This window comes from Alligator mississippiensis, chromosome 12, assembly GCF_030867095.1.
Source record: "Alligator mississippiensis isolate rAllMis1 chromosome 12, rAllMis1, whole genome shotgun sequence".
In the NCBI taxonomy this organism is placed as follows: domain Eukaryota; kingdom Metazoa; phylum Chordata; order Crocodylia; family Alligatoridae; genus Alligator; species Alligator mississippiensis.
Genome location: NC_081835.1, coordinates 8,149,572 through 8,177,242, shown reverse-complemented (window position 1 = coordinate 8,177,242; position 27,671 = coordinate 8,149,572). Strand labels below are relative to the sequence as shown.

General features: G+C 40.5%; 1 protein-coding gene across 2 annotated transcripts in view; it reads left to right on the top strand.

Moving 5' to 3' along the window:
* PDZRN3 (PDZ domain containing ring finger 3) overlaps positions 1 to 27,671 on the top strand; it is a 187,536-nt gene that overhangs the window by 140,672 nt on the left and 19,193 nt on the right. Inside the window, exons 1-2 of one of the 2 annotated variants that reach the window (XM_019499648.2) lie at positions 4,783 to 5,036; positions 25,777 to 26,030. In XM_019499648.2, coding sequence (XP_019355193.1) covers positions 4,968 to 5,036; positions 25,777 to 26,030 — 323 coding nt within the window. In that variant the 5' untranslated portion in view covers positions 4,783 to 4,967. Of the gene's footprint in view, positions 1 to 4,782; positions 5,037 to 25,776; positions 26,031 to 27,671 lie in introns of those variants that run through there. The other variant, XM_059715827.1, reaches the window with a different exon arrangement.

Sequence of the window (27,671 nt, the reverse complement as noted above, 5' to 3'; positions counted from 1 at the left end):
AATAAAGGACTGTTAAAAAGGGCTTTTTTAAAGTTAAACCACACTAATTACCTGCCTTATTGAGATCCAAACACTGGATAGTCATTGGAGGTTTGTCATATTGAAGGTTGACAAACAAAACTAATGAGAAGAGTTACAACGGAGGGGCTCTCTCAACGCATTGGCATTACAACGCTGATGGAGCCGGCCCAACAACCATGCTTTACAGGCATCCTGAATGTGCTCTGAAAAATTCCAGATGTGCTTTTTAAAGTACTGTTGTATGGCACAGTTTACTTCCGCGCCCCTCCCTGTGATCATAACCAGGGTAGTTTCCCGGCTTCTGTTTACATTGCATGTGAATGCAGGACTTCTTAGTAAGAACAGCCAGCTGTTCTCTTCCCTCGCCTCTGGTTCATCTGAGTCTTAAATATTTGTAAAAATAAGGAAAATAATTAAAGCGTCACATACATTAACCAAAAATGATTCCACCCACTTGAATAAACTGAACCTGATAGAAATACATATGTTCAGGTAGATGGTAAATAGTTACTATGCGCGCACACACAACGTAAAAAAGCATTACTAAGCTGAGCACTCAAAAATAAGGAAATGCTAGAAATGAGGTTGTCTGGATGGTAGTCTTGCCCCTCTCACCAATTTCCTCTGTGATGCTGAGCTTTGCTTAAAACACTTCTACCAGTCACCACTTCCACGGGAGGTATCTAACTATGGGCTCTTTATTTTCTGGACACCTGACTTGAGACCTTGGGTTCTGATTTGCAGAAATACCAAACATTTATAATTGCAATTGAAGTCAGTACAATCCAAGCACAGCTCCTATTAAGTGCCACATAGCGCTATGCACGCTGAAGAATCAGCTCCTAGGAGTCTCAAATTGGGCCTCCAAAATTAGCAGATACTCTTGACCTTAATATCTCTGTGTCTCTGCTTCCCATTATAAAATGGAGATAATGATGCCCCATAGCCCCAGGGGGTGCTGGGAATAAAAGTTAATGTTTGTGAAGCTCTAAAATACTACGGTAATGATAACCACAGAAGTCCCTATGAGGAAATTAATTCTGTCTTCAGATCAGGGCTTGAATAGCGTGGGGTAAATAAGGGACAGGGGTACACGTTGAACAATGAGGAGAAAAAATATTGAATATCTGCTCATTAAGTGAACACTGGCCTTCCTGTGTACTGACTGAGACAGGGGTCTGCAGCAAAAAAACCAGCATCTGATCATGTAATTAAAGACTACAATAATACATATGCACAAGGGGGCTAAATTAATGTTGCACAGGCAGCCTGAATTCTGGTATTTCCTTACTTGAGGGTTTGACTTTACAATCTTAGTCATATTGTTTAAAATGTATGTGACTACCTCTATAGTAAAGCAAATGGAAAAAAACAGAATATCCATCACGCAGCATCATAAGGACACCACCTGGGGTGTCAGCATGTTTGGCAACTTTAGATCCACCCATGTTTTCTACTTGAACCACGAGAGTTGTATGGTATAATCTCCTACGCAGGTCAGCACTGGAGTCCAGGCTTTGCTGAACTTCCTCCCGTCCCGAACAAGCCCTCAGCGACCAGTCTCAGTCTCCTTGCTCAGCCAACCCCAGTCTCTTCCACTAGCTTCCTATCCAGTCTTTCCTTTCCATCATCTACTAAATTCCAGTCTTGCTGGCGCAAACTCCATACCCCAGTCTCCTGTCATCCTCCCCAGCATCCCCAAGCCCCCCTGTTCTGGAGCTTGGACTTAACATAATCTAAAGGATCTGGAACTACATCTGAAATGGAAAGGGGTCTGCTCAGACTCCTGGTCCCAGGCTGGCACTTGCTCACCATGGATGGAAACTCGAGAGAACTGAACCGTGAGAAGGGAAAGCAGACGGCATAGCCCTGGCATTGTATCCTGCTCCAAAAAGCATGCTAAAGCTTCTCAGAGAACAGATCTCCAGAATTTTTATTTTATTTTTAACTAGGTCAAAAACACCTAGTTTCCTGAACCCTCATTCTCAAAAATGACTGAACCATTTTCCATTCAGGGGCAGATACCCAGAATAGAAATTCTCTGTCCAAATGGTTGAACATCTGGCAAGGTGTCTGATGAATGGATGTGGGAGGTAAAATTATTAACAAGTAGTGCTACCAGCTCCACATATATAGAGAGATATGAAATAGATACAGATAATGGAAAGCATTTTTGCATTTAAATCAGATTTTTGCTTCAGTGTCAAACTGATTGACCAGAGCAGTGCAGCACTGCACAGCCAACTTTATTCATTCAGCCCAATTGCGTGCTAGTGAACAACATGTTTCATCTCTGAGTCAAGGATTTGAGCGCTTCACCCTTCCACTGAAAAGCACAATGCTCCATTGGAGCTACTCTCCTGGCCTAATATATTGACCGTCTTTTTAAGTATTCTTCCATCCCAGTGTAGATTACTATACCAATTACAATGGCATTTGTTGTACATGATCCAATATGAGCTCAATACATAAAATAATACAAAGGTGCTTTACTGTTTCAATTGCAGCTAGGACCCACCACGTTTTCTTACTGCATTTCCTGCAATTTCTGGGAATGCACGAATCACTAACAAAAACTTCTGAGGGCGCAACTGAAATACAGTAAGCAGCAATTGCTTTTAAGTTGACACTGCTGCCTTTTTCAGAAGCCCACATTTACATTCAGTAGAACAAGCTACAGCATATGCAGCATCTCTGGGGGATGTAATATTTAAGTATCCCTTAAAATTATTTTAAAATACACAATCGTATGTTTTACAGCACCTCTATACTTCCTGCTCTTAAGTCTTTCAGCGTCATTATTTCAGAATACCAATCCCTTATCTATATGCAATTTTTTTCATATTTTAAGGGCCTGACGCAAAGCTTTTTGAAGTCAGTCAGATCTTCTGCGTGTATTTCAGACTTGTTCAGAAACTTTTATTCAGGAACGACCTGACTATTTTCTCACTGTTTGCCCTTCAAGCTAGGGAGCAAGGTCTCCATCTGTCTTGACCTGCTCTGACCTTAAAAGTTGCACCACCCTACATGGAAATTAGATAAATTGCCTGTTCAAGAAAACAAGTCCAAGGTTTATATCACAGCCTTTCAAGCTCATCTCCCAGGGCCTTACTCAGGAAAGCATCACAGTTCTGGTTATGGGACTTGCTGCACCTCTGTCTCCTTTCTGTTCTTTGAAGCCCCCTGAGATGCTTGACAAGTGGAAAGGATGTCCTTCCTTTATTCCCCGGCTGCCAAGCCCAAACCGATCGATCCACATCCATCATACAGAAACACCAGGCAGCTGACAGCATGACTTGAACATGCTTAACTTCAGTGCAACTCCAGTGAGGATACTTCTGATTTGCACCAACGTGAGGAAGGGAAATAAGCCCTTCTGGCACCAGCATGTGGAAGACTAAGGCCACTTCACAACATTTCAAGCCAACAGAATGTGGCTCATTGAAAATAAGATAGAGGTTGGTGGTGCCAGAGCCTCTCCACAGCAGCACCACAGAAATGACTTTGTATACTGCAAACTTCTTGGAGTCAAGTGCTTTTCATATGAGTTGTAAATAAATTGTTGGCAAAATCCTGCCATCTTCAGAAGAGCTCCTATCCAGAGAGCAGAGCTGGCTGCAAGGAGTCCGTACTTCGTCCTCAGCAGCCCTTTCGTGCGGAGTGATCCATCCTTCACTTTAAGCATCCACACAGAAGTGGTTTTCACTTGATTTTCTCCTAATTCCTCCATTGCACTGTGCAACAAAGAAGCCATAATAAAGGCTAAGCACTTTGTGAATACTTATCAGTTCCTGGGCAGAATACTTGATTCAAGTTCATTATGCCAGGAAGTTCAATGACCCAGACCCTAAAATAGCCACAGATTCACAGCCTTGTGAACCAGCTCGGTAGCCGACAGTAGAAGGGAGTTTTCTAGGTAGTATGGTAGGTCTTAAGGTTAAAGATTATAGGCTTCACATAGGTAGATGTAGGTAGGATATAGCTGTATCTATGCATCACATGCCTTTTATAGCATATGCTCCCACTATCTGACAAAGCTTAATTTGCTAACAGTAAATGATTGATAGCTCTCTCTGGTGTATAAATCTTGCACTATAATGGGGTCAAGTACTGCAGCTAACACATTTCAAAAGTAAATATAAAACATTTATTTTTAAATGAAAAAGATGTTTATTTCCTGCAAGCATATGTATATATCTGATGTCACACACGTGCGTGCACACACACACTCTTACAGATGTATTCATTACAAGGTACCTCTGTAATTGTGGCCAGACATCTGAACTGTAAGCTCCACGGGGCAGAGACTGCCTTTTGTTAAGTGTTTGCACGGTGCCAACATCAAGCAAATAATAATTGACTGCATTTGACTTTGCCACGTTTAGTGCTGAATTTTGTATCATCAAATTCCTTTCGTTGCAGCTTGCATTGAAAATGTATTTGTATTCTGCTTAAATATGTTAAGAATTATCCTGAGGGAATATAGTAAAATGTAGTCGTGTTTATTTGTAATTGCTACAAAACGGTTTACAAAATTGCTAGTGTCTTTTATTATGCCTGCTACTGAAGCACTTGCTTGTTAATTAGAGAAATTTCAGCTGTCATCGTCTGCAATTATAGCTTCTGTATCACTGTCTGTTATGAATAGTCAATGAGGGCTGATTAATATGCATGAGTAGCAGTATATAGTGTGTGCATTGGACCACAGTACAGCAGCTTGACTAAAGCAGTAGAGGGAGTGTTGTGTACTCTGAGTGAACGAGGGAAAGCGCTAAAGAAAAGGGTATAGTTGCTCTGCAACAAACGGTGCAATACCAATGTCAATTGTTTCAGTTTAGCTGGCTCACCTAGGTATTTGAAAGGATATCTGCATGCATGCTTGTTAACAGCTATTTCTCTGGCTGTACGGGTGAATAAAGAAGACGCTCTCTGACACTTCCTTAAACATGGGATGCAGTTTGTGCACTCTACAGAAGCAAGAAGAGCAGTACAAATTACTGTATGAAGTTTGTCAGGTAAAACCATTAGATTTCATTTCTAAGAGCAAATGTTTTGTAGCCTGCTGGCAATTGTTGTTGTTTATGGGGGCGGGGGGGGAAGAGGGTGCTTGCAAAACTGATATCATAGGGGTTTACTGTCTGTCTCGATGCATGTGCACTGCACGTTCTTCTATTATTACTACTATTATGTGCCTTTCCAAATCCCAGGAGGCGAAATATTTAAATTCACATTGATATGCATCAAACTTGCTACAAGCCTTCGTGTCACAGTCAGGGTGACAGAGTCATTTTCTCCAGCATGTATTAAGTAAAATGTCTCAACAAGGGTCATAGCTTGGTCATGCACTCTTTGAACAAGTTAGAAAGACATGTGCGATGATTGATGCTCAGGAGGGTTTTGTCTCTGTTTACAAGTAATTATAAGACACTTCTTTCTGTGGGATGCATGTATTTGCTGATGACTTCAGCCTTTAAGTGACTCTTTAGACAAGTTTTAAGTCTCGCAGTTTCTGCTTCTCAGCACGTCACTTAGCTAATGTGCATCTTCAACTACTGCTGTATCCCTCTTCACAATTATTTTTTCATACTAAATTCTTTCTGAGGGTAAATAACCAATGTACTAACTCCTATCTTTGCATAAGTGGAACTTCATATTTCCCAACTCTCTGTATTGTCTGCATGCTATTTGTTTCTGCTGGCAGGATCCCATAGTCATCTTACTCATTTTTATTCATTTCAACTTTAATGTATAGTGAAAATTGGAAAGTGCCTATTATATTTTCATATCTGAAAAGTATGGGGCTTTTTATGCTGCTCCAACATTGCATCAAACAGAAAATGCCTGAATATTTTGAAACGATGGTAACTAGGCAGTTCTCGACTTATATTAAGAATCTGAAACAATTTCAAAGCACCACACGCAAGTATTGAATCAGTTGACATCTCTCCGAGATGTAGTTTTCTACACTTACCAGTAGAGGGTGTTGCGTATCGTTACAAAAGAGTTGCCTAGTAAAATCATGTGGTCTTTGTTGTGATACTACCTGTATTCGATCACAGGATAGACTGATGTCATCAGCAACATAGTGAATAAAATCAGTGTCATGTATACTATGCTAATTAGGAAGTGATTACAATGTAAAACACAGAGCTTTGCTCTTGTTCTTTTTCTCCCTACCCCCATCCACTCCTACCCCCAAGGACAAGATTGCTTTGTGTAGAAAAACGTTGTTAAATCAAATCGCAAGACGTGTTTATATTCATTTTGACTTGCGGAGACTCATTCAGCCATGTGAAGCTGCTGTAATGCAGGTCACGATAGGAAGACCTCTAAAGCCAGATAACAAGATTTCTTGGACAACGTTCCTAACCGAGACCCAGCTTTTGACAGTGCCTGCAACAGTCGGGTTGAAGTCGATATTGTTTGTGTGAATCCTTCTGTTAAGATGAGGTGATGTCTGTCGTAATCGTTAGCCCGCAGCGTCGCCAAGTCTTCACGCAGTCTGGGCTTGAGGACTATCAATGAATCGCATATTCAGCAGTACAACAAGCAGAACAAACTGAGACAGCAGCAAATTCTGAATATTTAACCACTTGCAACACTTGCAGGAAGTTTTGTGCCGTGTCAGAAGGCAGAGGAGAAGCTTTTTAATTCTCTAACTTCATTTACCTTCAATTTAGCCACACGAGGATACCTGAGCAACCTCATAACGTCTGATGTTAAGCCCGTGCCCGACTGCGCAGGTTCAGAGCCTCAGTGTTAAATTAGAGCATGAGCTGTCAAAGTGCTCAGATCCTGCTTTGCACAATGTACTTCAGTACATGCCATGGGCAAGCGCTCAATTTTAAACCTGTTCTTAAGTCCTATGGAGAAGCAAGGCCTGTATTTCAACTTCTCCAGAAGTCATAGATTACAGTTTTAATAGACTGAAAAATCAGGCATTTTAATATACTAAAGCTTTTTTCTTGACATAAGGAGTTGGGATCACAAGCTTCATACATAATATTGTGCACAATTAGTCTATAGGCTAAACAATCAGGCTGCTTTTTTTCTTTGGTTTTTTTTTGTTTGGTTGGTGGTTTTTTTTTTTAGTATTTATGTACATTTTTCCGCCATATCTCAGCAAAACCACATTTTCTATGTTTTAGAACACTGTGCAGTGAGCTAAACTTTTTACATGAATGTAGGGAATTTGCAGATTATTAGAATACATAGGATGATGTCTATCTAGAACGCGAGACCTGCAAAATAATTTTAATTCAAAATAATAGGACATAAATGCCAAAAATATTGAAACACTTTCATTTTAGTAATAAAATGTGGTCTTTATGTTGTACCATTCAAGACAGCCTAATATAATGAAGCTATAAAGTAAAGCTCTATGAAGACTAAAAGAAACATTTTTTAAACAAGATTAAGTCTGATACAGCTTATAATTCACTTTTCTGAAATACTAAGAATTAGTACAAATAAATCCCTTTAACCTTATTTTTTAAAGTTCATGACTGTGGAATGGAGGAATTCAGAAAACACTTGCAAGAATTAATAATAGTGCATAACTGCACTTTCTCTTTTAGGCCAAGAGCTTTAATGTGGCTGGGAAATTAATGCTTCAATAAATTACAATTCCAGAAGGTCCAGTACGTCTGGCTCCATAAGTCCTCATAACAGGGAGCACAAAGAGGATCAAATATACCAGGGCTCAGGCTTTATCCCTTCCTCATCCATAGATAATTCAAAGAGATCCTCTTCATTAAGGGCTTTGGCACACTGCCTACAATTTCTTTTTGGGCCGCTGTGAGCTTAATGATGCAGAACAATGGTCTTCCCTCTTGTTGAACACATACCTTATTGTACCTTTAATCACATAATAAAAAGCAAATTAAGACACCTAGTCATTAAAGTGCATTGTGGATGTTGTGCATATCAGTGCTTTGTATTATGAATTAAAAGGGGGGGGGGACCATGGCAACTTAAAATCTCCATGACAAAGAATGACAGTTATCACTGGATATAGCTAAGCATTGCTAATATACTGGGATATGAGCTCTTCTAGTTCTCTAGTAGCTGTGACAAGTCATTCTTAGGCAAAGCTATGAATACACAGAACTTCTTGACACTTCCAAGGTGTTTCCACACCTAGTGAGTCTGCCTTCATGCGCAACATCTGAGATAACTAAGAAGCCCATAGAAGATAATTAATTTATCTAGTTGTTTTCAATACTATTTGAAGGCAGGAGAGGAATAATATCCAGAAATTTGGGTGGGGGGCGTGCTTTACTGGAAGCAGCAGCACGTTACTTCGACCCAGCTCTGCAGCATCTGTATACATTGGGCGCTTCAGCAGGGCTTTTCGGCACTTTTAGCTAACACTGATTTGAAAAGCTATTAGGTAAAAGGGACAAAAAAGTCCCACTAAAGCACCTAATCTATAAAGACTTCGGGAAAGCCGGTTGCAGCTAACACAATGCCTCTTCTGGGCATGCGCTGGGCTCGGTGAGGGGGTGCACTGAGTTTAAAGCGCCATTTTGGGTTCTCCCTCCCTCCCCCCCCTACACCTCCAAGCAGCCAAAATGCTTTTATCAGACCATTCTTCCAGTACTATATTTTATCACTCAACAACTTCAGCTATCATTGAGACTAACAGACAAAGAGCACTTGGTACCCTACAGCAGAGGTTCCCAAACTTTTTCTTATTGCGTACCCCCTTCCAGATTCACCTGCATACCCCTACCAGCGTACATTTTATCTTTAACCCCTTATTATAATGAAATTAAATCCACCAGTACACAGTTTCTCCTACGGAGTCCCCAGAGATGTCTTGTGTACCCCATGGGATATACGTACTGTAGTTTGTGAACCCCTGGCCTGCGGGATAAAACCTAAGCATGCTCTACCGAAGAAGCAGATATAAAAGCATGGGGACTGTCTGCGGTCAAACTTTTTGTGTTTCCAAGTTGATGTAGCAAAGACGCCAAGTTAATAAAGACCCCAGTTCAGTAAAGCAACCGAATCTTTGCACAGCTATAAGCACGTGCCTCAGTGCTTGCCTGCACCTTTCAAGAGCAGGCATGTACAACTTTCTGCTGCGATGTATAATTACTCAATCTGGCTGAAGGAGGCAACGGTGGAAAGGTGTTTGCCTAGATATATTGAGTTGGTGGAGCATGCTCCAGTTCTTAAAGCTGGTGACGGACATCCACCTCGCACAAGCCGCTTGCTGCCATAGGCGTGCCCAGTTGAATGAATGTGGTTGACTGAGTAAAGAGACAAAACTCCCCTCTGCAGCCTGCCCTTCTGGAGCAGGGTGGAGATACACGGATAAGGCACAAGCTTGCATTACCGCTGCCCTTGCTGGCGATGATCTGGGATCAGGGGATTTCTGCTCCCATGGACGTGGCGCTGGCACCTTTCACAAGGACTGTTCACATATGAATAAATAATTGACATCATGACCTTTTTGTGTCTGAATAAATCAAACGGAAAGCTCCATTCACAGATTCTCAGCTCACACATCACTGGGGGAAGCAAAAACAGTTGAATTTATGCTTTTAAAATTAGAATTGGCTAAGTGGCCAGTGCCATAAAAAAACACAAAAGTCAGCCTGAAAGTCACCATGACAACAAGAAAAATCATATGAATAAGGCACTGAACATTACTGTACTCAACTGACAACTTCCTACAACAAATAGAAACTGGGAAGTCGCTGCCTTCTTCATGTCTACAAATGCAACATCGTTATGCAAAGCTGGTTTCAAATATTCAAACGTGTATTTTTTTTGTATTAGGCTTCCAAATCCTCACACACATTTACCATTGTGATAGGCCAGCTAAAGTAACTTTTTATTAAGAATGTGCATAAGCCTATTGGAGTTCAGGCTTAAAGGTAAGCTCACGTTCGCACTTTCCTTGGCAGTGACACTATCCTAAAGTAAGCACAAAGTAAGGACCGATAAAATAAATGTATCAAACTCAAAACACATTTAAGTAAGTAAAAAACAAAAAGTTTCTAAAGGTAGATTTGGGGAAATTTAGAAGACTGTGTGATGAAAGTTCCCTCATATTTAATTAGGCAGGCAGAGAATGCAATTAGGCTAGATTTCAGTGGTTTTCAAAGTTAATCCTTTCATGGCTGTGCTATCCATATTAAACTGACCTACTTGAAGCATGTTCTCCGGTAAAAAAAAAAAAAAATCCCGAACATATGCTTTGCGTACAAACTTCAGCTAGGATCCAAACTAAGAATAGTGTTGAAGCTATAATAGTTAAGTGACAAAATATAAACTTGACCTCAATAACAGTAGTGAACCTATCACACTTACTTCAAAGTAGGCGTGTGTTTGCTTAAACAAGATGTTAATTCCAAGGGCTTTGTTCTAGGCAGGGTTTGCTACTGCTGAATTAGTTCAGCTGAAGGAAAAAAAAAAAAAAAAAACTCTGCTTGACAGACTGGAGACCCATAATCTTCAGAAAACTGCCCTTTAATGATTGTGGCGCCTGTCTGTGGCTCAGAAGTCCCCTTTCTTAATTAGACATTTACCAGAAACTGGCAATTGAAATTTTCCTCTTCACTTGACGATGAATAATGCAATGCCTCTGTTCGAATGACTCTGGAAAATACGCTTTATAGCATGCTGGAGGAATATTCTGGTTGTTAAAGAAACATAAAGCATGATGTGAGATGAAATAAACATCATGCCTAATGGTCACTTGCAAAGCAAATGGATCGACCATGGAGCTGAAATTTTCTTTTCCTTTTTATAAGCCGCTTAAAATCTAATTTCTTCTTTATTTTGAACAAAATCAACTGCCGAACCCGCCGAGCTTTGTTTGGAAAAAAAGTTGTTTTGGTTTGTTTTGCTTTTCCGGGTAACGGATTGAAAGGATGGGTTGCTTTACACATCCGCATCTGTTTAATGCTATGAAGCAGGTGGCTAGGAGTCCACGGGGGAAAAGGCAGCAGAGCCAGTCACTCCGTGTTTTACTGTCACATGTCAGACGTGGGCAGGCCAAAAGGAAACATATGGAACAATGAAAAAGTGCAGGTTTAATAAATGCGTTTTGTTGTGCCCATTAATAATGAAACGAAAGGTCATGCTTGGCTCTCACCAGCACAAGAGAGCACTCTGTGTATATATATTGGCATCAACTCAATCTGAGGCTAGTTAGGCAAACGCAAATAGTGGGCGTCTGTTCAGACTTGCTGAACTGGCCGGTCTAGGAGCTGGCGGGAGGGAGTGGGTAACCGGACGATGTAAAACAAGCTTGGGCTTTAAAGACCAATGTAGTGCATTATAAACAAACCGTGCTATTTATTGATGCCACGTTTTAGCCAAGAAACAAAGTTTCCCATAGTTTAGCTAAAGAAACAACATACTTTTATTAGGCCAACATTTTCTCACCGGTCTCCATATGGAGCATTTATGAGACACTGGAGCAAATTCTCCTCTGACATAGGCAGTCTGACACCGTTCTCAAATGCATTTCTCAGGAGTGTCTCTGAATGTACCGCCAATGAAAAACCCGTCTGTGCTGAGCAGCATTTATACTTTACATCTAAACAAGAGCATTTTCCCCTCTTCAACTAGTGATAACTTTTTTTTTTCCTTTTGGATGTAGCTTTCTCCATAGTCATCTGCTGTCGCCCTCCCCAGCTTCACTGAACACCACCCCCCCACACCCTCCCCCATGGCCAGGGAGCAGGAGGTTAATAAGGCAGAGTAGGAAGATGAAGTGGGGAGCAAGAGAGCAAAAGGCTGAAGTGTTAATCAAAGGATGGAGGGCTACTGGTGCTGGGGATTTGTTCCCAAGGGTAAAGAGAAGTGTGGTTTTATGGTTGAAGCACTAGCCCAGCGGTTCTGAACCTTTTTCAGTCGATGTACCCCTTGGTCTCAGAGTGAGACTTCACGTACCCCCTAGGAGCGACGTTTCCGGTGCGAGGTTAAGGCATGGAGCAGGAGTAGGATATCTGGCTTCCACGTGCATGCACGTTTTACGGCGGTAAAACCTCGGCAATTTCAAATTGTCAAGACTTTTTTTAGGCCCTTCGACCTGTGTTAAACAACGTGTGAAATATATCTCACGTACCCCGTGATGAGGCTTCACATACCCCCTGGGGGTACATGTGCCCCCGGTTCAGAACTGCTGCACTAGACTATCTCTCTCATGTGATTTTGGTTCAACCTTCATCTATGGCAGAGTCTTTGTGTGACTTTGGTCACGTTACTCAATCTCTCTGACCCTGGATTCTTCGTCTGTTTGGTCTGGTACAGTGACATAATCCTGTATTCTCCATGTCCGTCTGGGCTGTTTTGATGGGAAACTTCAAGGCAGGGTCCGTCTCCTATTTTGTTTGCACAGTGGGGCCCAGATGGGCTTATTGATGGGCTGCCAACATAAGAAGGTGTTACCATGATTTTTGACAAGGCCCAGTCTACCCACAAAGTTGCGCTGCTCTGATCTGTAACGAGTGTCGGCCAGAATGGCACAACGTTGGTATGGATGTTTTTGCTTTGCTGCAGCTTGCTCCCGGGCTCAGCTAGCTGGCTTAGTTAAATCAGTGTCGTATCAAACCCTCCGCTAATCTGATTAAACTTCTGCTGCCATTTCCTCCGCCCACATTGATCACAATGAAGTTGTTGCAGAATGGTAAGAGGCAGCCCAAGAGATAAAGACGTCTCTGACTCCGACACCTCCCTTTGTTCGAAGGGCTCTGCATTTTCAAGCTTATCCTTCTAACTAGATACCCAAGAAGGTTGTTTGTAATCTTCAGGTCAGAGAAACACCTCACTGTGTCATACACAATTTTTGCCTCTTGGCTAAAGCATAGCTGAGAAGCCGCCTTGCATTACAATGCCATCCATGTCAGTGTAAAGCTTCCCCAGAAAGATAACTCTACTGCAGTTTAGGTCCACAGCGCATAGAGGCAGCCCCTCAGGTGAACTAGGGAAAGTAGGATAAGGGAGGGTGGCTACACTCTGTTTGTGAAAAATTCATGTTTGGCTGCCGTTTGTACTTCACTCAAAGATCATGGATTGCTTCCCCCAATGTTATGCTCATTAAAGTGGCAGAAAGGTTCGTTAAAGAAAAGGGCCTGGAAATGTACCTGTACCTATGGACCAGATAGCTTAGTGAAGCAGATACTCAAAAGATTGCTCTTTTAACTCTGTTAGAAAGAATTAAAATATTTTTGTTCCCAGGCATTTAAAAAAAAAAATTGCTAAACCCAATAAACACAACATTCAAGGAAAAACCTGAGAGCCAACTGTCGGTATCCAGAAAGGTGGGACTTTCAGAAGCACTTAGCAGTGACCTAACTCAGCTTGTATGAAAGCCAAAGTCAGTGATAAAACTCCCTTTGATTTCACTTTGAGCTACATTGCACTGGTGGCAGGCCCCAGGATCCTGATGAAAAAGGATAACTTCCAATATGTTCTATACAGTAATTATGCTACCCTGTTCCTAATTAACACATCTGAGTGTTAACAGAGTACAAACTTGCTTTATTTCAAGGCTTTTTTTCTCCCTAGATTTTCCTTTTGGAAGTTAAATATTTTAGAGAACAAAATATTTTCTGTCTTCTTAAGGGAGGAATTTTCCTTCAATCTTAACTTTGGTGTTATGAATGGTTTGTGAGGAAGAAGGGAAATGCACACACATGGAAACAGTCTATTACTAAACAATACAATTCTGGGGGTTTTTTAAAGAAAGAGAGAGAGAGAAAGACTGTCCATACTAATGAAATAAAAGGCGGATTAGATGGAGCTGCAAGAAGAATTAACCTATATTTTGAACCTTCTTTTTCCAATTCCTAAGGAAAAGGAGGGTTAGAAAATGGGCTTTTTAGCTGTTCCAGTTTCTATTAAAAAAAAAAAAACTTTATAAAGTTGTGCTGCTTTTTTCTTAAAATGCAGACTTCTTAAGAGCTTGCTAAAGAAGTGTATCAGACCATAAAGAGGGTTCCAAATGGGGCGCAGACATCTGTAGTCTAACAGAAGTAGCATTTTTGTAGAGCATTTCCCAAGGCTTTGCATGGTTTTCTACAAAGAAAAGCTTCTTCCTCATTCTTAAGCAAAAAAAAAAAAAAAGTTTTCCTCTGTGACATTTTTGAACTATAGAACAACCAACAAGCCATATAATGCATACAAATGTTTACTATTCATGACATTAAACCAATGTAAACCAACATAATCTGACAGACAGCTGGGAAAGTTACTACTTTCTTTCAATACATTATACACTTTACTGTAGCCAAGGCTATACAGAATGTTTTCATTTGCCCTTTAGAGTTGTTTTTTTTCTAGTGCATATAGCCAAAATTGAACATTGCAGCCAAGTAAAGTACATCATATTTTTATAGGCAAAATAAAGTTTAAAAGAGTTTAAAATACTAATCAAGAAACTATTTTCAGAAATGTGGATTGTTCCTCGGTCTTTTAAGTACTCACTAAAGTCCAGCAGCACCTCCTCGATGCTACTCCAGTTTCAATTATTTGGACGGTCTACACATATAGTCTATACACTCTAGAACTTCCTGATGAGAGTGCCTCGCCACGTTTTCCTGTCACAGCTTATTATTTTACCTCTTTACACTCTCTCCTCTATGAGCTCTCAGATACGGGGATATGACCCATGTGGATATGTATCTGGCGCATTGCTAGTCATATAAGCAGGTGTCACTTAAAACATCTTGTGTTAAAACTCCATTTGTGCAAATTCTCCTCCTTCATGGAGGAAGGGAGGAAAGGCATTGGATTTTCCCCAGGTGCCAGATAAGAGGTAAGGCAGAGAAAAGACTACAAGAGCTGTAAAGCTGAGTGTGGTAAAGCTTTAAGGAATAACTTCCATCTATGTAAAGGAGAGATGCCTTTAATGCACCCAAAGTATGTAATCCAAATACCTGCTGCCAACCAAATAGCACCTATTTATCCCCCTCTTTCCCTGGCCAGGAAGTCTAAACTATGACATTTATCCCAGTACCTTATTAAGCACAGATTACTGATAAATTGAGTGTTTAAGTTGTATTACAATATTGTATTTTACAATTAAAAATAAAAATCTCCCAGAAGTATGAACTTGAATATTAACCTGAGAGAAGATGTCAACACACATAGACTTTCAGAAAAGTTAGAGTCCAGATCCTCAGCTGGTGAAAGCTGGAGCTAAAAATATTACACCTGTCTTCACTAGATCTGTATGGGTAACTTACTAAGTTAATTTTGCTCTGGAAGTATTGCAGGACTCAAGCACTCGGCAGAAAAAAAAATCATCAAGGTGAAATATTGTGTGGGTACAGGGAGAAATTGTAAGTGCGGAAGTCTGCTCTTCCAAGCTAAATTTCACTTCGGCAGAGTTTGTAAGAAGGAAATTCCAACTTTTTGCTCCAACCGAAAGGATGCCAAACAGTGTACCTACCCATCAAGTGGAGAAACCTTTACAGGTCCAAGTCTTTACTATACCTGCAACGCCACAAGAAGATAATGGAAATTCCATCCTGTGCATTGCGAACTCTTTACCAGTTATTAAAATTATCAGCTTCTTCCCCAATTTTCCGTCTTTCTTTCAGACTCTTTTTCTCATCTTCTAATGTTCATACATTCCTGAAGAAACCATTATCCCCTCTGAAATATATATACACCAGATTTGAAATGTTGAATCCACACGTTCAAGAATTCTTGCCTCTCACACACTTCCTAGACCATCACGGCTACATCGCTCGCTACCATAACTTGGAAAATATTAAAATCTACTGCTTACAATGGCAAATCTACAATGTAAAAAATCCTTGCCCCTCACATAAATCTTAAGAGATGACTAGCCAATAACTATCCAGTTTTCCAAGCCAAGAGGTAAAAGGGGCTGAAAACTGGTTCCAGAAGCTAGCTGGGCCCCCCAGGCCCACACTGTAACCTCCTTATTTCTGTCTAGCTCTATTCAGGTAACTATTACCATCAGCATCTTCATATATTGTCATATGACATCAGCTTCAGTTGTGTCCCCTACCTAGGAATTTCGCCTGATGCTCAGTACGCTACACTACAGCTTCAAAAATGTTTGTCCGCGTTCCCAGCTTATAATCCAGTACCGTCATCCTTTCCCTGATCTTTTTATTCATTTCTATTTCCTCTTTTCATTTTTTGTTTCTCGGGAAGAAAGAGGACGAAAGCCGCGTTACTGAGATGACATTTAAATGCATCATTTCTGCCCACTTGCTTGGAGGGGCTTTCCGTTTGGATCTTTTTTCTGAGCCCCTCTTTTTTTTTAATCTTATTGTATCATCTCTCTTCCCTTTCCTTGATTAGGAACATACATCATGTCTTACCTTAATGGACTATCATGTCATTTTGTATCTCTCCCTTGGCTTCCCATTGTCAGATACTGCCTGTACCTACTGCATGTCGATGGCTTTTTTTCATAACATCTTGGCCTGTTTTTCACCTATTCTAGTGATCACATTTGACTCAGTCAGGGTTTGAACCAAGACCCATTGTAGTCAATGATAACTCTCTCACTGATTTCAATGGGTATTGGATCAGGCTCAAAGTACCGCTGTTTTTCCACCCCAACTGTTCTTTAAATACTTGAGGTAGTCACTGAATTCCTCCAACCAGATGTACCTTTATGCTTACAAATGTCATGCTGCTTTCATAATGTAGCTTTACATCTTTCCCTTCATATTATACTATCATGCAACTCAGGGAAGCATGCACTGTAACTTTCTTATTGCTTTACACACTATTGAAAAGGTTCCTATTAAAAAAAGGAAAGCAACCTACAACATACTTTGTTTATTGTGCAGCCTAGCAGCAATCTTCACGTAACGGCTCTTCTCTCTGTCACGTACTTATTTATCTTGCCTGGCTCCACCATGGATTTCATTAAGGCCTATTTTCCCCCACTTCAGTTTAATTGTCGCTTCCTCCATATTCAGTATATTTCCAGGACCCATTTAGAAAGAAAATTTCCAAAAGCAAGCAATTGTATGTTGCAGTCCAGCTGATTTATCCATTTTTCCATGAAAGATCCTATTGTCTCTGTCACATGGCAAGTAAGGTTCTTAAGAAATTATGCATAGTTGTAGATTTTGGCAGCCTATTGAAGTATTTGCATACATGGTCATTTTTCTATGTTATTTCCAATGTTATTTCTCACCTACAAGTAAGAATTTTGTTTCATAGAGTTTACAAGCAGCAGAGATAAAGCGTGTGGCTACAAAGCAGAAACTAAAGAGAGTTTTAAAAATGTTTTTTACTTAAACTGTAGCCTAATGTATATTTACCAGCTTTGCAATAATTCAAAATAGTGATGTTTATCTACTGTGACTCAAGCTTTCCATGTAGATTAGATATTTGCAAATAATACACGGTTATCTGCTGAAGTTTAGGAAGGACGCAAGGTTAGCTGCTTTTACATGGAAACCAACAAAGTAAACTATTGCTATCAGCACAAATGCATTACTCTTCAGCATTATATGATCTTTGCTTGCAGTGCTAGGAACTGCAGAAATAAAATACCAACATCTGCTCCCCTCTTAGAGAAGAAAACAAATGGCTGAGCAAGCCATCTGCAGGCTTGAGTCTGGGAATTTTCATTACTTGAAGAACAAGCATTTTTAAAAATGTAATTCATAAAAATAGTGATGAGCTTTCTGAAACTATTCTTGATGTGCTGACTTTGGTTTTGGGTAGCAGGACACCATAGGGTTCAGACTGGAACATTATGAGTACGGGTGTCATCATTTCACAGTATCCTGTTCCTGCTGCTCTTTCTAAAGGAGTCAGTGAAGGACTCAGTTCATGTAATGAAAACTTGTTACTTAGCAAATACCATTTCTTCCTCTGGGTTTAATACCCAGCACAATGTGGTCTTTGTACATGATTAGGGCTTGTTAAGCTGGATGGGGAGGCAAACAATAAATAGTAATAATAAAAGTACCATCTTGAGACATTGCATTGATAATGAGATGAGAAAGAAAATTCAAGACTATTTTGAAAACAGAAGAGTAATTCTGGATCTCCGTATTATACTGTGTCCTTTAACATTAGCCTACTAGAAAGCAAATCTTGAGGAGCTCCAGTAGCGAATACAACAGTATACACAACTTTCTCCAGTAAGTTATGTTTAGCATTGTGCCAGTTACCATAAGCTCTGATCTAACACAGTGTGATTTTCCCATGTAGATAAGCGTCTATAGTGGAGGCTGGATCAGCACTTCCATTATAATCCTTTGCTTCAAGGGTGTCTAACTTTGTTTTTGAATAAAACTTGGCAAATAAAGATTTTCAGTACCCTACCCCAGCTGAAAAAACAAACAGGATGGAAATAATACATGTGCAAAAAGACACCGCTCTGTTCTCAACTCTCGCACAGAACTGAATCAGCCAAGTAGATAAGACAAGAGATGAATATTTAGAGTCTCGGGCTCCGTTTGTTTGCCGTATTTTGATAAATGCCAAACGGCCTCAGTAGGTTTAACAAACAAAATCAGAAGCTGCGACATGCGTAACGACAACTATCAAGAAATTGTAGCAAATTTATAAGATGCAGTCTTTGATTGTGGACTGGGAAATAGGAGCTTAAGGTAACTATCCAAAGCCTGGGGTGGTTTGCTGACAGCCCAACTCTGGGACCAAAGTTGTAGCACTCTGCAGACAGTTTTGAAGTCACTAAATGGAGATCAGCAGTGCACAGGCCTTATTCCACTCTTAAGAGCAGGATGTCTGAAGCCTACCAAACTAAAACAGTGTACCTGCTGGCTGGCATTGCTCTGCCTGACATCAGAAGAGCAGTGGCCAGCAGGATAGGATGATCAAAACAAACTTTCATCAAAAAAGGCCCTTTCGTTTTTCTGGAAAACCCTGACTAAAGATTTCTGAGCCATAACTTTGAGAACATTTAGAAAAATGCTTGTACTTTCTGAAGCTGGTACATATAGCCAGCCAGAAATGACTACAGCATCTGTTGAAGTGAATTTGTGTTTACAAAAGCTTGTGCTCTCTCTATATAGTTTATTTAGTTAATCTATGAAGGTGTGCATCTACCCTGTGCTTACTAGCGTATAGGAACACAAATAGCATCCTCTCTGATTAATGCTTAAGAGACTGTCTTTCTGCTTCACAAGCATCTGGAGTCACACAGGAGCATCCTCACCAGTGCACAACCTCTCGATGCCACACCCAAGGAGACACAACAACAGATGTGGAACGAGAGACTGAAGAAAATACCCGACAGTGGAAAAATGGGCATTCTAGCAGCCGAGTCCTTACTACCAGGGACAAACGAACCATGGCAAAGGTGGTGGTCTCAACCACTTACATACTGGAGTTGGATGCTCCAAGGAACTAATGAAGAAGTGGGTCTATAGCATTGGTTCAACCACCTGTGACTGCGGCACAAAACCTCAAACTATGCGACACCTGATGGCTTGAAGGCACATGTACAATGAAAACACCTTGCAAAGTACAATAAATGAGCACAAAAATGTTATTAACGTGTAACAAAATGGTTAAATGTAGTATAGAGACATGAGAAGTAGCAGCAGCAAAACCTTACCCCTGGACAATGCTCGCATGGTTGGTTGCACTGGTTTGTAGAAGTCCTGCACATCACTGGTGTAGTGCAGATGCTGGACCAAGGATTTGGCCCAGACTGTGAAATCTTGCGCTTGAGTTCATAAGTCAGCACTCAGGTACAGAAGCAAATTTAGTCATCTGCATGCCAATCTGCCTGTCCAACTGCAATGCTTGGGCAGCCCCTTAAGATGAAGAGCATTTAAAAATGGGACTACTTCATCTACTTTTTCCAAATGCATGTTCTAAAACATAGTCAGTATTATCCCTTCAACTTATAAGGCCACTCCATCAAAATCAACAAAGAATTCTGCTTAAAATCTCTCAGAACTGTGGCTCCTGGTTAGTTTCATATAGTTAAACTATATTAAATTGTATTTTCCTTGACTTTAGCTTTATTCCACAATAAAAAGGATTAGGCCATGTTATACTGTGCCACAATATATGCAGAACATTTACTCAGTCACCAACATAATCACATTTCACAGAATAGGAAAATCATATAGGCATTCTCAGACCATCTATTTCATATTTGTCTGTAATCCTCTGGGTAAATACACAGAGAGCTTTCAGGTTAACGTAACAGACAAGAAAGAAAGAAGATGCCTTGAAGGCATTAATTGTATATACACACAGGGATGAGTGTCTCCATAGGCTGAGTACTACAAGTCATTTCAAACACTCTCCCATCCTACCAGAACCGGTACCAGCAGTAGCTCTACGTACTGCATCATCAGTCATTTTCCTACTCATGCAGCTCTTCAAAAAGAAGTGTATGGAGCTGATCATCCTAGCTACCATTTTGACCAACACCAAGGATTGAAATTGAGCTCTTCGCAACTTCTGATTTTCCATAACTGAAGCAAAGAACCAGGCTCTGAACCTAAGAGTAAAGCTCGCCTACTGCTCAGGTTGGGCATAGAGGGAGATAAATAACACAAACTGATGAATGGGTTACACACTCTCATTGATCTTATCTACATATCCTAAAGGAAGGATATCTACTCTAGGAATTTGATAATGCACGTTGCCCATTTCTGTACTTTGTCCCTACGAATCCACGTTCTAAATATTCACGTTACAAAAGGTGAGGAATTGGACTCAGAACCCTGCAACACCAGTATAATACTGAAATTAAGTCCAGGGACTTTTAGGAAGTTAACCAAGGTAAATCCAGAGCAGCTAAGAACCGAATATTATCCACAGTTCCAAAAAGAGTGAGCTCATCAAGAAAGCTATTGTGAAAACATACTCTTTTTCCTAATTAGCAAGAGAGGCATATTTAACAAATGTGTGTAATATGTGCACAATGAGAACAATACATGCACATAATAATCACAAAAAATACTCATTTAATCTTTAGCAAGGTTTCAGAATGAGGCCTTCTCCTATTGGCTGTCCAATCTATTAGATATCCATTGGGTATTTATTAGTATGGACACATGAACCGGTGGAGTGGTTACCAGGTAGAATTACTACCTGCCTCATTTAAATTACCCATATGTTGCCATTAAGTGTCATCTTTCCTGCATCTATCAGTTCTCAACAACCAAACTCCCAAGAAAATTTCTACAGCAAACTAATTCAGTGTATAAAAATCTCATAATAAATGTAATTCTTCCTTTACTACTGTATTCATTAGTCACATAGCAAACCACTACCATAAATATATATATACATAAGATACACAACCATTGTACTTCATTCACTAACCAACCACTGTGCACTGGGCAGTTCTTACACTGAAATATTTGGGGTGAGATTTTAAAATCACTCTGATCTGTGATTTAGGTATTCAGTACTCATAACTTCAGTGGAAGATCTGTGTTTAATTCCTCTGTCAACACTGAAAGCTTTGACGTCGGTCTTTTTTCTTTCGTCTAATTCTGGCTTGGGAGTCAGCTGTGTAGAGAAACTTGGCAGCTGGAGGTTATAGATGCCAGAATATGGAATAATTCCCTCTAGCAATAAGCTTAAGCTTTACATCAACAAGTCTTCTCTGTGTTTGCTGGCTCTTCTTCTAAATATGTCTGCATTGGGTCTCATCTCTTAGGCTAGGGACAGAAATTACACATACACTGATATAAGTGATCAGAAACTGGTTCAAATCTGTAACACAACAGAAGTTCAGTGCACTTAAACTGCTTTCAAAATGGCTGAAACCAATTGAAGATGAACCTGGATTGATGTAGCATCAGACTTAACTGATTTAGGTTAAATTGGTTTCTTGAACTTTTGTCCCAGATCCCCTCTAGATTCAAGTTAAACTCACAGCCCCCATGATCCCCAGCCCACAGATGCTTTGCACCTCCCCCACAACCCCCCCTTCCCATCCCCGTAGGGTGGGCAGACTAGCCTTGGCCCAAGCTGTCTGCTCCAGCTGAGCAGGAAGGCAGCTTCTGGCCTGGGCCACTGCAGGCATGCGGCTGCATTTCTGGAATCAAAGGTTCACTTGCATTTCACTTGCTTAGTAATTCAATCTACGCAGTTTAGACTAATCTGCGAAGACTGAATCGATTCAGCCTCCGGCTTTTTGACTGTCTGTACTTGGCCTGATTGGTCTATGATGCAACCTCTCTTGCATCCTACTTCTGCACCTTGTCAGCCTATAGAAATCTTAGTAAGATGTTCACTTTAGTGTTCTGCTGTACTACTAGAGTAAAAAAAAAAGTTGTCTTTTTTAAGGTTGTCATCTACTGTTCCTCACCTGATGTTATTAACATTTGCGATATTGAAGTTAGTGCCATAGGAAGTCATTGTGAGAGCACAACGAGTTAGGATTTAGGCAAGAAGAGCAATCCCATGCTTTCTTGAAATGTTCTGATGCACTTGGTCATGAATATGCAGGCCACTTGAATATGACTGCTTACAGACATGGAAAAAAAACCTGGTGCTTTACTTTCAGTTTGGCGTGCCCCTGCACCAAGCACATCCCATGCCCATAAGAGGCACTGCGTTAGTTTGACCCAGCTCACCCAATACCTATATAGATCGGGTGCATCAGCAGGGTTATTGGCACTTGTATCTAATAGCCAATTGAATCATTAGATCGAAGCACAAAAAAAGCCCTGCTGAAGTGCCCGATCTATACAAATGCCGGGGATCCAGGTTGAACTAATGCGCTTCCTCTTCCAGTAAAGCACTTGGGGGGGTGTTGGAGGGCAGGGTTCATGACTGTCAGCACCCTATATGTTTAACAAAAAAGAATTAGCTACGTTACTGGGAAAGACATTGGTCACAGGATGACTCATCTTACTGGCATTAGTCATAACGTTTTACTAAGTTTATGGAATTAACTTGTGGAAAACGGATCATCTGAAAGTGTGCCTATGGGGATTTCAGCACAGCTCTATAACCATGTCAGCCACAAGATAACTTTTTCTTAAATTTTGATTGCTTATTCGCCTTCGTTGTACACAGATTTAACACACCCACAATTTTAGACCTTACACAGTAAAATTTGCAGCATTTAAATTTACAGCAAATACTAAAACCAGGCACATAATCAGCATTTCCTGTTTCCACAGAAAACATTATGTTGGACTTAATTTTACAGCTGTACAAATTGTTTTAAAGTAATCTGCTCAATTGGGCGAGTTAATGATATTTAATTTGACCGGGCCAAACTTTACATGCGTAGCATCACTCTGAGCATTTGCAGTTAGTGCAACTGTTTGTGTAATGTAAATGTAATGCAAAACACATCGCAGTAAAGCTCCCGTTCTCAGCTGACTGATCAAAACACTAGTGTCATCTCCTCTCCCAGCTTCCCTGTGATGAGCTTAAGATGACAGTGTAATGAGTGTTATGTGCACATGGTAATTCAAAAGAAATTTAGCCTTTTAAATTGATTAGGCACTGGATTTAACCCTCTTTTTTTTTTTTTTAGGTACTCTTTATTGCTTCTTGCTATAGACAGTCTGTCAGCTATAGGCAAAATTCAGGTATTATCATCACACTGAAAAACACCTTACTCTCTCAGTAATCTCCACTTGTCCCAGTGAGGTTGTTTGTGCAATGGAGTATTATTCAGCCTGAATAGGAACATCGAAACCTAGCTGTATATACATAGAGTTTGAAATTGTGTTCTCCAGGAGCTTAACCTCTGCTGCATAGGCTAGTATCACTTTCTGCCTATTAACAAAAATTACCTGAACGCTGTGGGAGCAGCAGCAGATAATGCTAGGGTATGCAGGTCTGTTATATTAATTTGTGGATGTACATTAAAAGAAATTCACTCTCTTTCAGTGGGTGCCTGGAGAAAGATTGTATATACTTTATTGCAGAAGATGATTGCTCCCTCACTTAACCAATACATCAGTTTTGCGGATTTCCTAACATTGTCAAATGTATAGATTTCCTGCTGGAGAAAGTACAGGAATTTAAAACATCATCCACTGAAAAAAATATATATGTCCTGGACTGGTAGAGCTGCAGTTTTCATTCTTGCTAATTCTGTCACCAAATGGCTACAATTCCTTTCAGATTTTGACTCGTATTTGGTCTAGCTGGCCCCGCAGAAGCCACTGTAACCCTGCAGAGGGTCCACAGAAAAGTTGTTTGTTGGTCCGAGTAGGTTTATTAATCATCATTTGCTCAAGCATTGCTATTTTGCTACACTATTAACATTCACAGCTCTCCCTGGGAGAGCTTCTTATATTTCCCCTGTTCATTGGCATTACGATGGTAACTGTCTACTGGGGTGAAAGGTAAAGGACAAACCCTTCAGATCTACTGGCAGTAACCTACTGCAGATTGCACTGTAAAGCCACACACTCTTTCCCAGCAGCAAAAGCCCATCAAATGGGTTAATTTCAGGTGGAACCTCTGCTAGGGTTGGGGAAAAAATGGAGGGATTTGGTTGAAAATGCTATAGAACTGCATCTTTTCAGCCAGTTTAAATGTTTAAGGTTCACACCCAAGAGAACTCCCATCCTAGAACAGCCAAATCCCCCAGCGGTTTGTTGACCTCCTCTTGGACGTGGGAGTCCTGGGTTCAAATCATTCCTCTTCTATCTGACTGAACATCTGTCTCCTACATCCCAAGAGAAAGTGCCTCAACCACCACGTTATCAGCTATTCTAGGCTGACCCTCTCTCTCAGTACACCTCCTACTGCAAGTGGTCCACTTTAGATGAAGTTATTACATATTCGTTAAACTAAAGAGAGACTCTGTAGCCTAACACTTAAGGTTTAAATCTCTGCTTCAGTAATCTATACTCAATTTATAAGTAGCATGTATACATCTGTCTTGCATTTGCAAATACTTGTATATTTACATTTATTTAGACAAAGGGGGAGGTTACTGGGATGGGAGGTAAGAAAAGGCTACAAGGTCAACACTTATTCCAGGAGTGTGGTCTGAGATGGTTAGGATGAGGGAGAGGAAGAAGCACAAAAGACCCAGTGCAGTCTCCTTTTTCATTGCCATGGTGGTGGCTGAGCATTCATTGCAGCGTTAGGACATGATGACAATGTTTCAGCAGTAAAGTTATTTACAAGGTGCTAATGGCAAATTACTTATTCAGAGGGCTCGTCCCAAAAGTCTCGTAGTTCAGTAATAAGGTTAAATGATTTTGAAAGGAACTAGGAAAAATAACAAGAGAATCGATATCTTTTTCTGCTTGGAGAAGTGGTGAGAGATTTCTAGCAGCAAATGAGGCACCGATTCAAATGAGAAACGTAGTAAAAGATTACCACTGAAATTAAAAGAAAATAGAGATTGCTAAGCGAGGGGGTTCAAACTCCAATGGTGTAAACAAGTAGCTGGCATAACATTTTGCATTTACCCTGTACCCAGACTTTTAGTTATCATTTATGAAACTAAATAAATAGAGATGCCAACAAGGTGAGGGAAATTAAGTGATAAAGCATAGGCAAGAAAGGAAAGATGGTCACCATTAGAGAAGCAGGACCAGAGAGAGAAGGCAGCTGTAAAGGAAGTTGCAGAATGAAGGGTGCTTCTGGGTGTCAGGGTTTTGCACAAGACCTGCTGCCACCGTTTCTATGCTTTTGTGATCTATATTGGATGAATTATTTACATTAAATAGACATGAGGATGGAAAGTGGCCTTTTCACTTAGGCCATCGGCATGCTAAATAAATGGGCAAACAAGCCACATGGAATTTTTGCCTTCTGATTTCCAGTAGTTTTGATCCGATTCTTTACCTCTCCTTCTTTCAACAGGTGAACGGAAAGGATTTATCCAAAGCAACGCACGAGCAGGCAGTGGAAGCCTTCAAAACGGCGAAGGAGCCCATCGTGGTACAGGTCCTGAGGAGAACGCCACGCACCAAGATCTTCAGCTCTTCTCATGAGTCTCAGCTGGTCGACATGGGCACTCAGACTGATATCACCTTTGAACACATCATGGCTCTCACCAAGATGGGATCCCCTACTCCACCAGTCTCGGTGTTAGATCCATACCTCTTACCAGAAGAGTAAGTAGCAATTTTCATACAACATGCGCAAAGCCCTGTTTCACCTGGCTTAACACGTGAAAGATAGGATGGAGACCCCCTCGCACAAACCAGCAACACTTCCTCCATCAGGAGTCCTCACTGAGCTCACCATAATTCATACGAGCAAACAGTACTATTCCAGTACATTAGTGAATCGCATGACTAATCCCACTGAGGGCCCCCCGGCCCTATGCAACTCCTTTTCCGTTGTCGTTTTAAAGGTAAAGCTAATGTTTCTTGTAAAGTTCCTTCACTACCTCTTTGGGTTGCTTATGTTTTAACTATATTTTTTATGGCTGCCATAAATTGCATACTGCTAAGAGCCGCTACATTCTGTTCCAGCGTATTAATTACTTTATTATAACCCCACAGCAAAGTTACTTAAATAAATTATTTTCTTGGACTGAAATGACTTAGTAGTGCTGTCAAAGACATTTTTAGAATCAAATGTTAATTATTGTTAATGGTCGGTTGATGCTTTTGTACTTACAAGTAAGAATGACAGTTATCTTCTTGCACACACGGTTCCCACCCTGAATATGCTGGGGAAAAACAGGACCTCATAAAATCCATGCAATTTGCCTCCATCCTTTCACCGTATCAGCTTCCATGAAGCACAGAAAATGATGGAAAAGCTTGTTAACTACATTGCCAACTAGGTTCTAGTGTGTCCACAGCACATAGCTGTTAAATGAGGCAATATGCACACACACACACACGCATACACATACATACATATGTATATATATACACACATACATACACAGACATACATACACACACACACACACACACACACACACACACACACACACACACATCAGTATTACACCGGTGTTACAAGGTTTTGAGTCCGATTCCTTAGCTTTTATAACATGAACATTTAGAGCATGGATTCATATATATCACCTCATTTAACAGTTATGTGCTCTTAAATATCTATAGATTTATATAGATAGATATAGATATATGGAGAAAAACAGTGTTAATAAACACCCACATTCTGGCTGGCGATGAATCAGAATTCATTTGAGCGCTCTGAATTGTGGACCTAGCAAGACTAAGGTGGCTTTGAGCATAAACAGCAGACACCTCCCACTGTGCCCTTCCCAGACTCTTTTCATAGAGACCCAGTAGAGTAGACAGCCAGGACAGAAATGGCCATCAATATTGTGCAACTCCTTGTGGGTTTTATAGCATGTGAATATGCGAAAATTGAACCAGAAATTGGTCCTATTCTACAACTGCAAATGTTTCACTCTTTGCATGACAGAAGAACTTTTACTATTAAATGTTTGAAAAGAGGGTTCAATTAGGATGTCACTGCATCACCTCCTAACAATAAGTATTGTTCCCAGTCCCTTGACAGGTCAAGAATGCATTTTAGCACTGCAGCGAGGGCTAGGTTTGAGCTCTCTGACAGCAAACAAGCAGCTAGGCTCAGAACACTGTGACTTGATGCTCATTAATTTTAACTGAGCAAGATTATATTCCTTAGAAATATCTCCAGGGAGATGATGTTAAATGTCATTACAGCCTCTGAAGAGACACCTATTTGCTTTCCCAGATGCAAGATCAAATACCATGATACAACAGGGCTATGAACTTACCAAGAGGAAC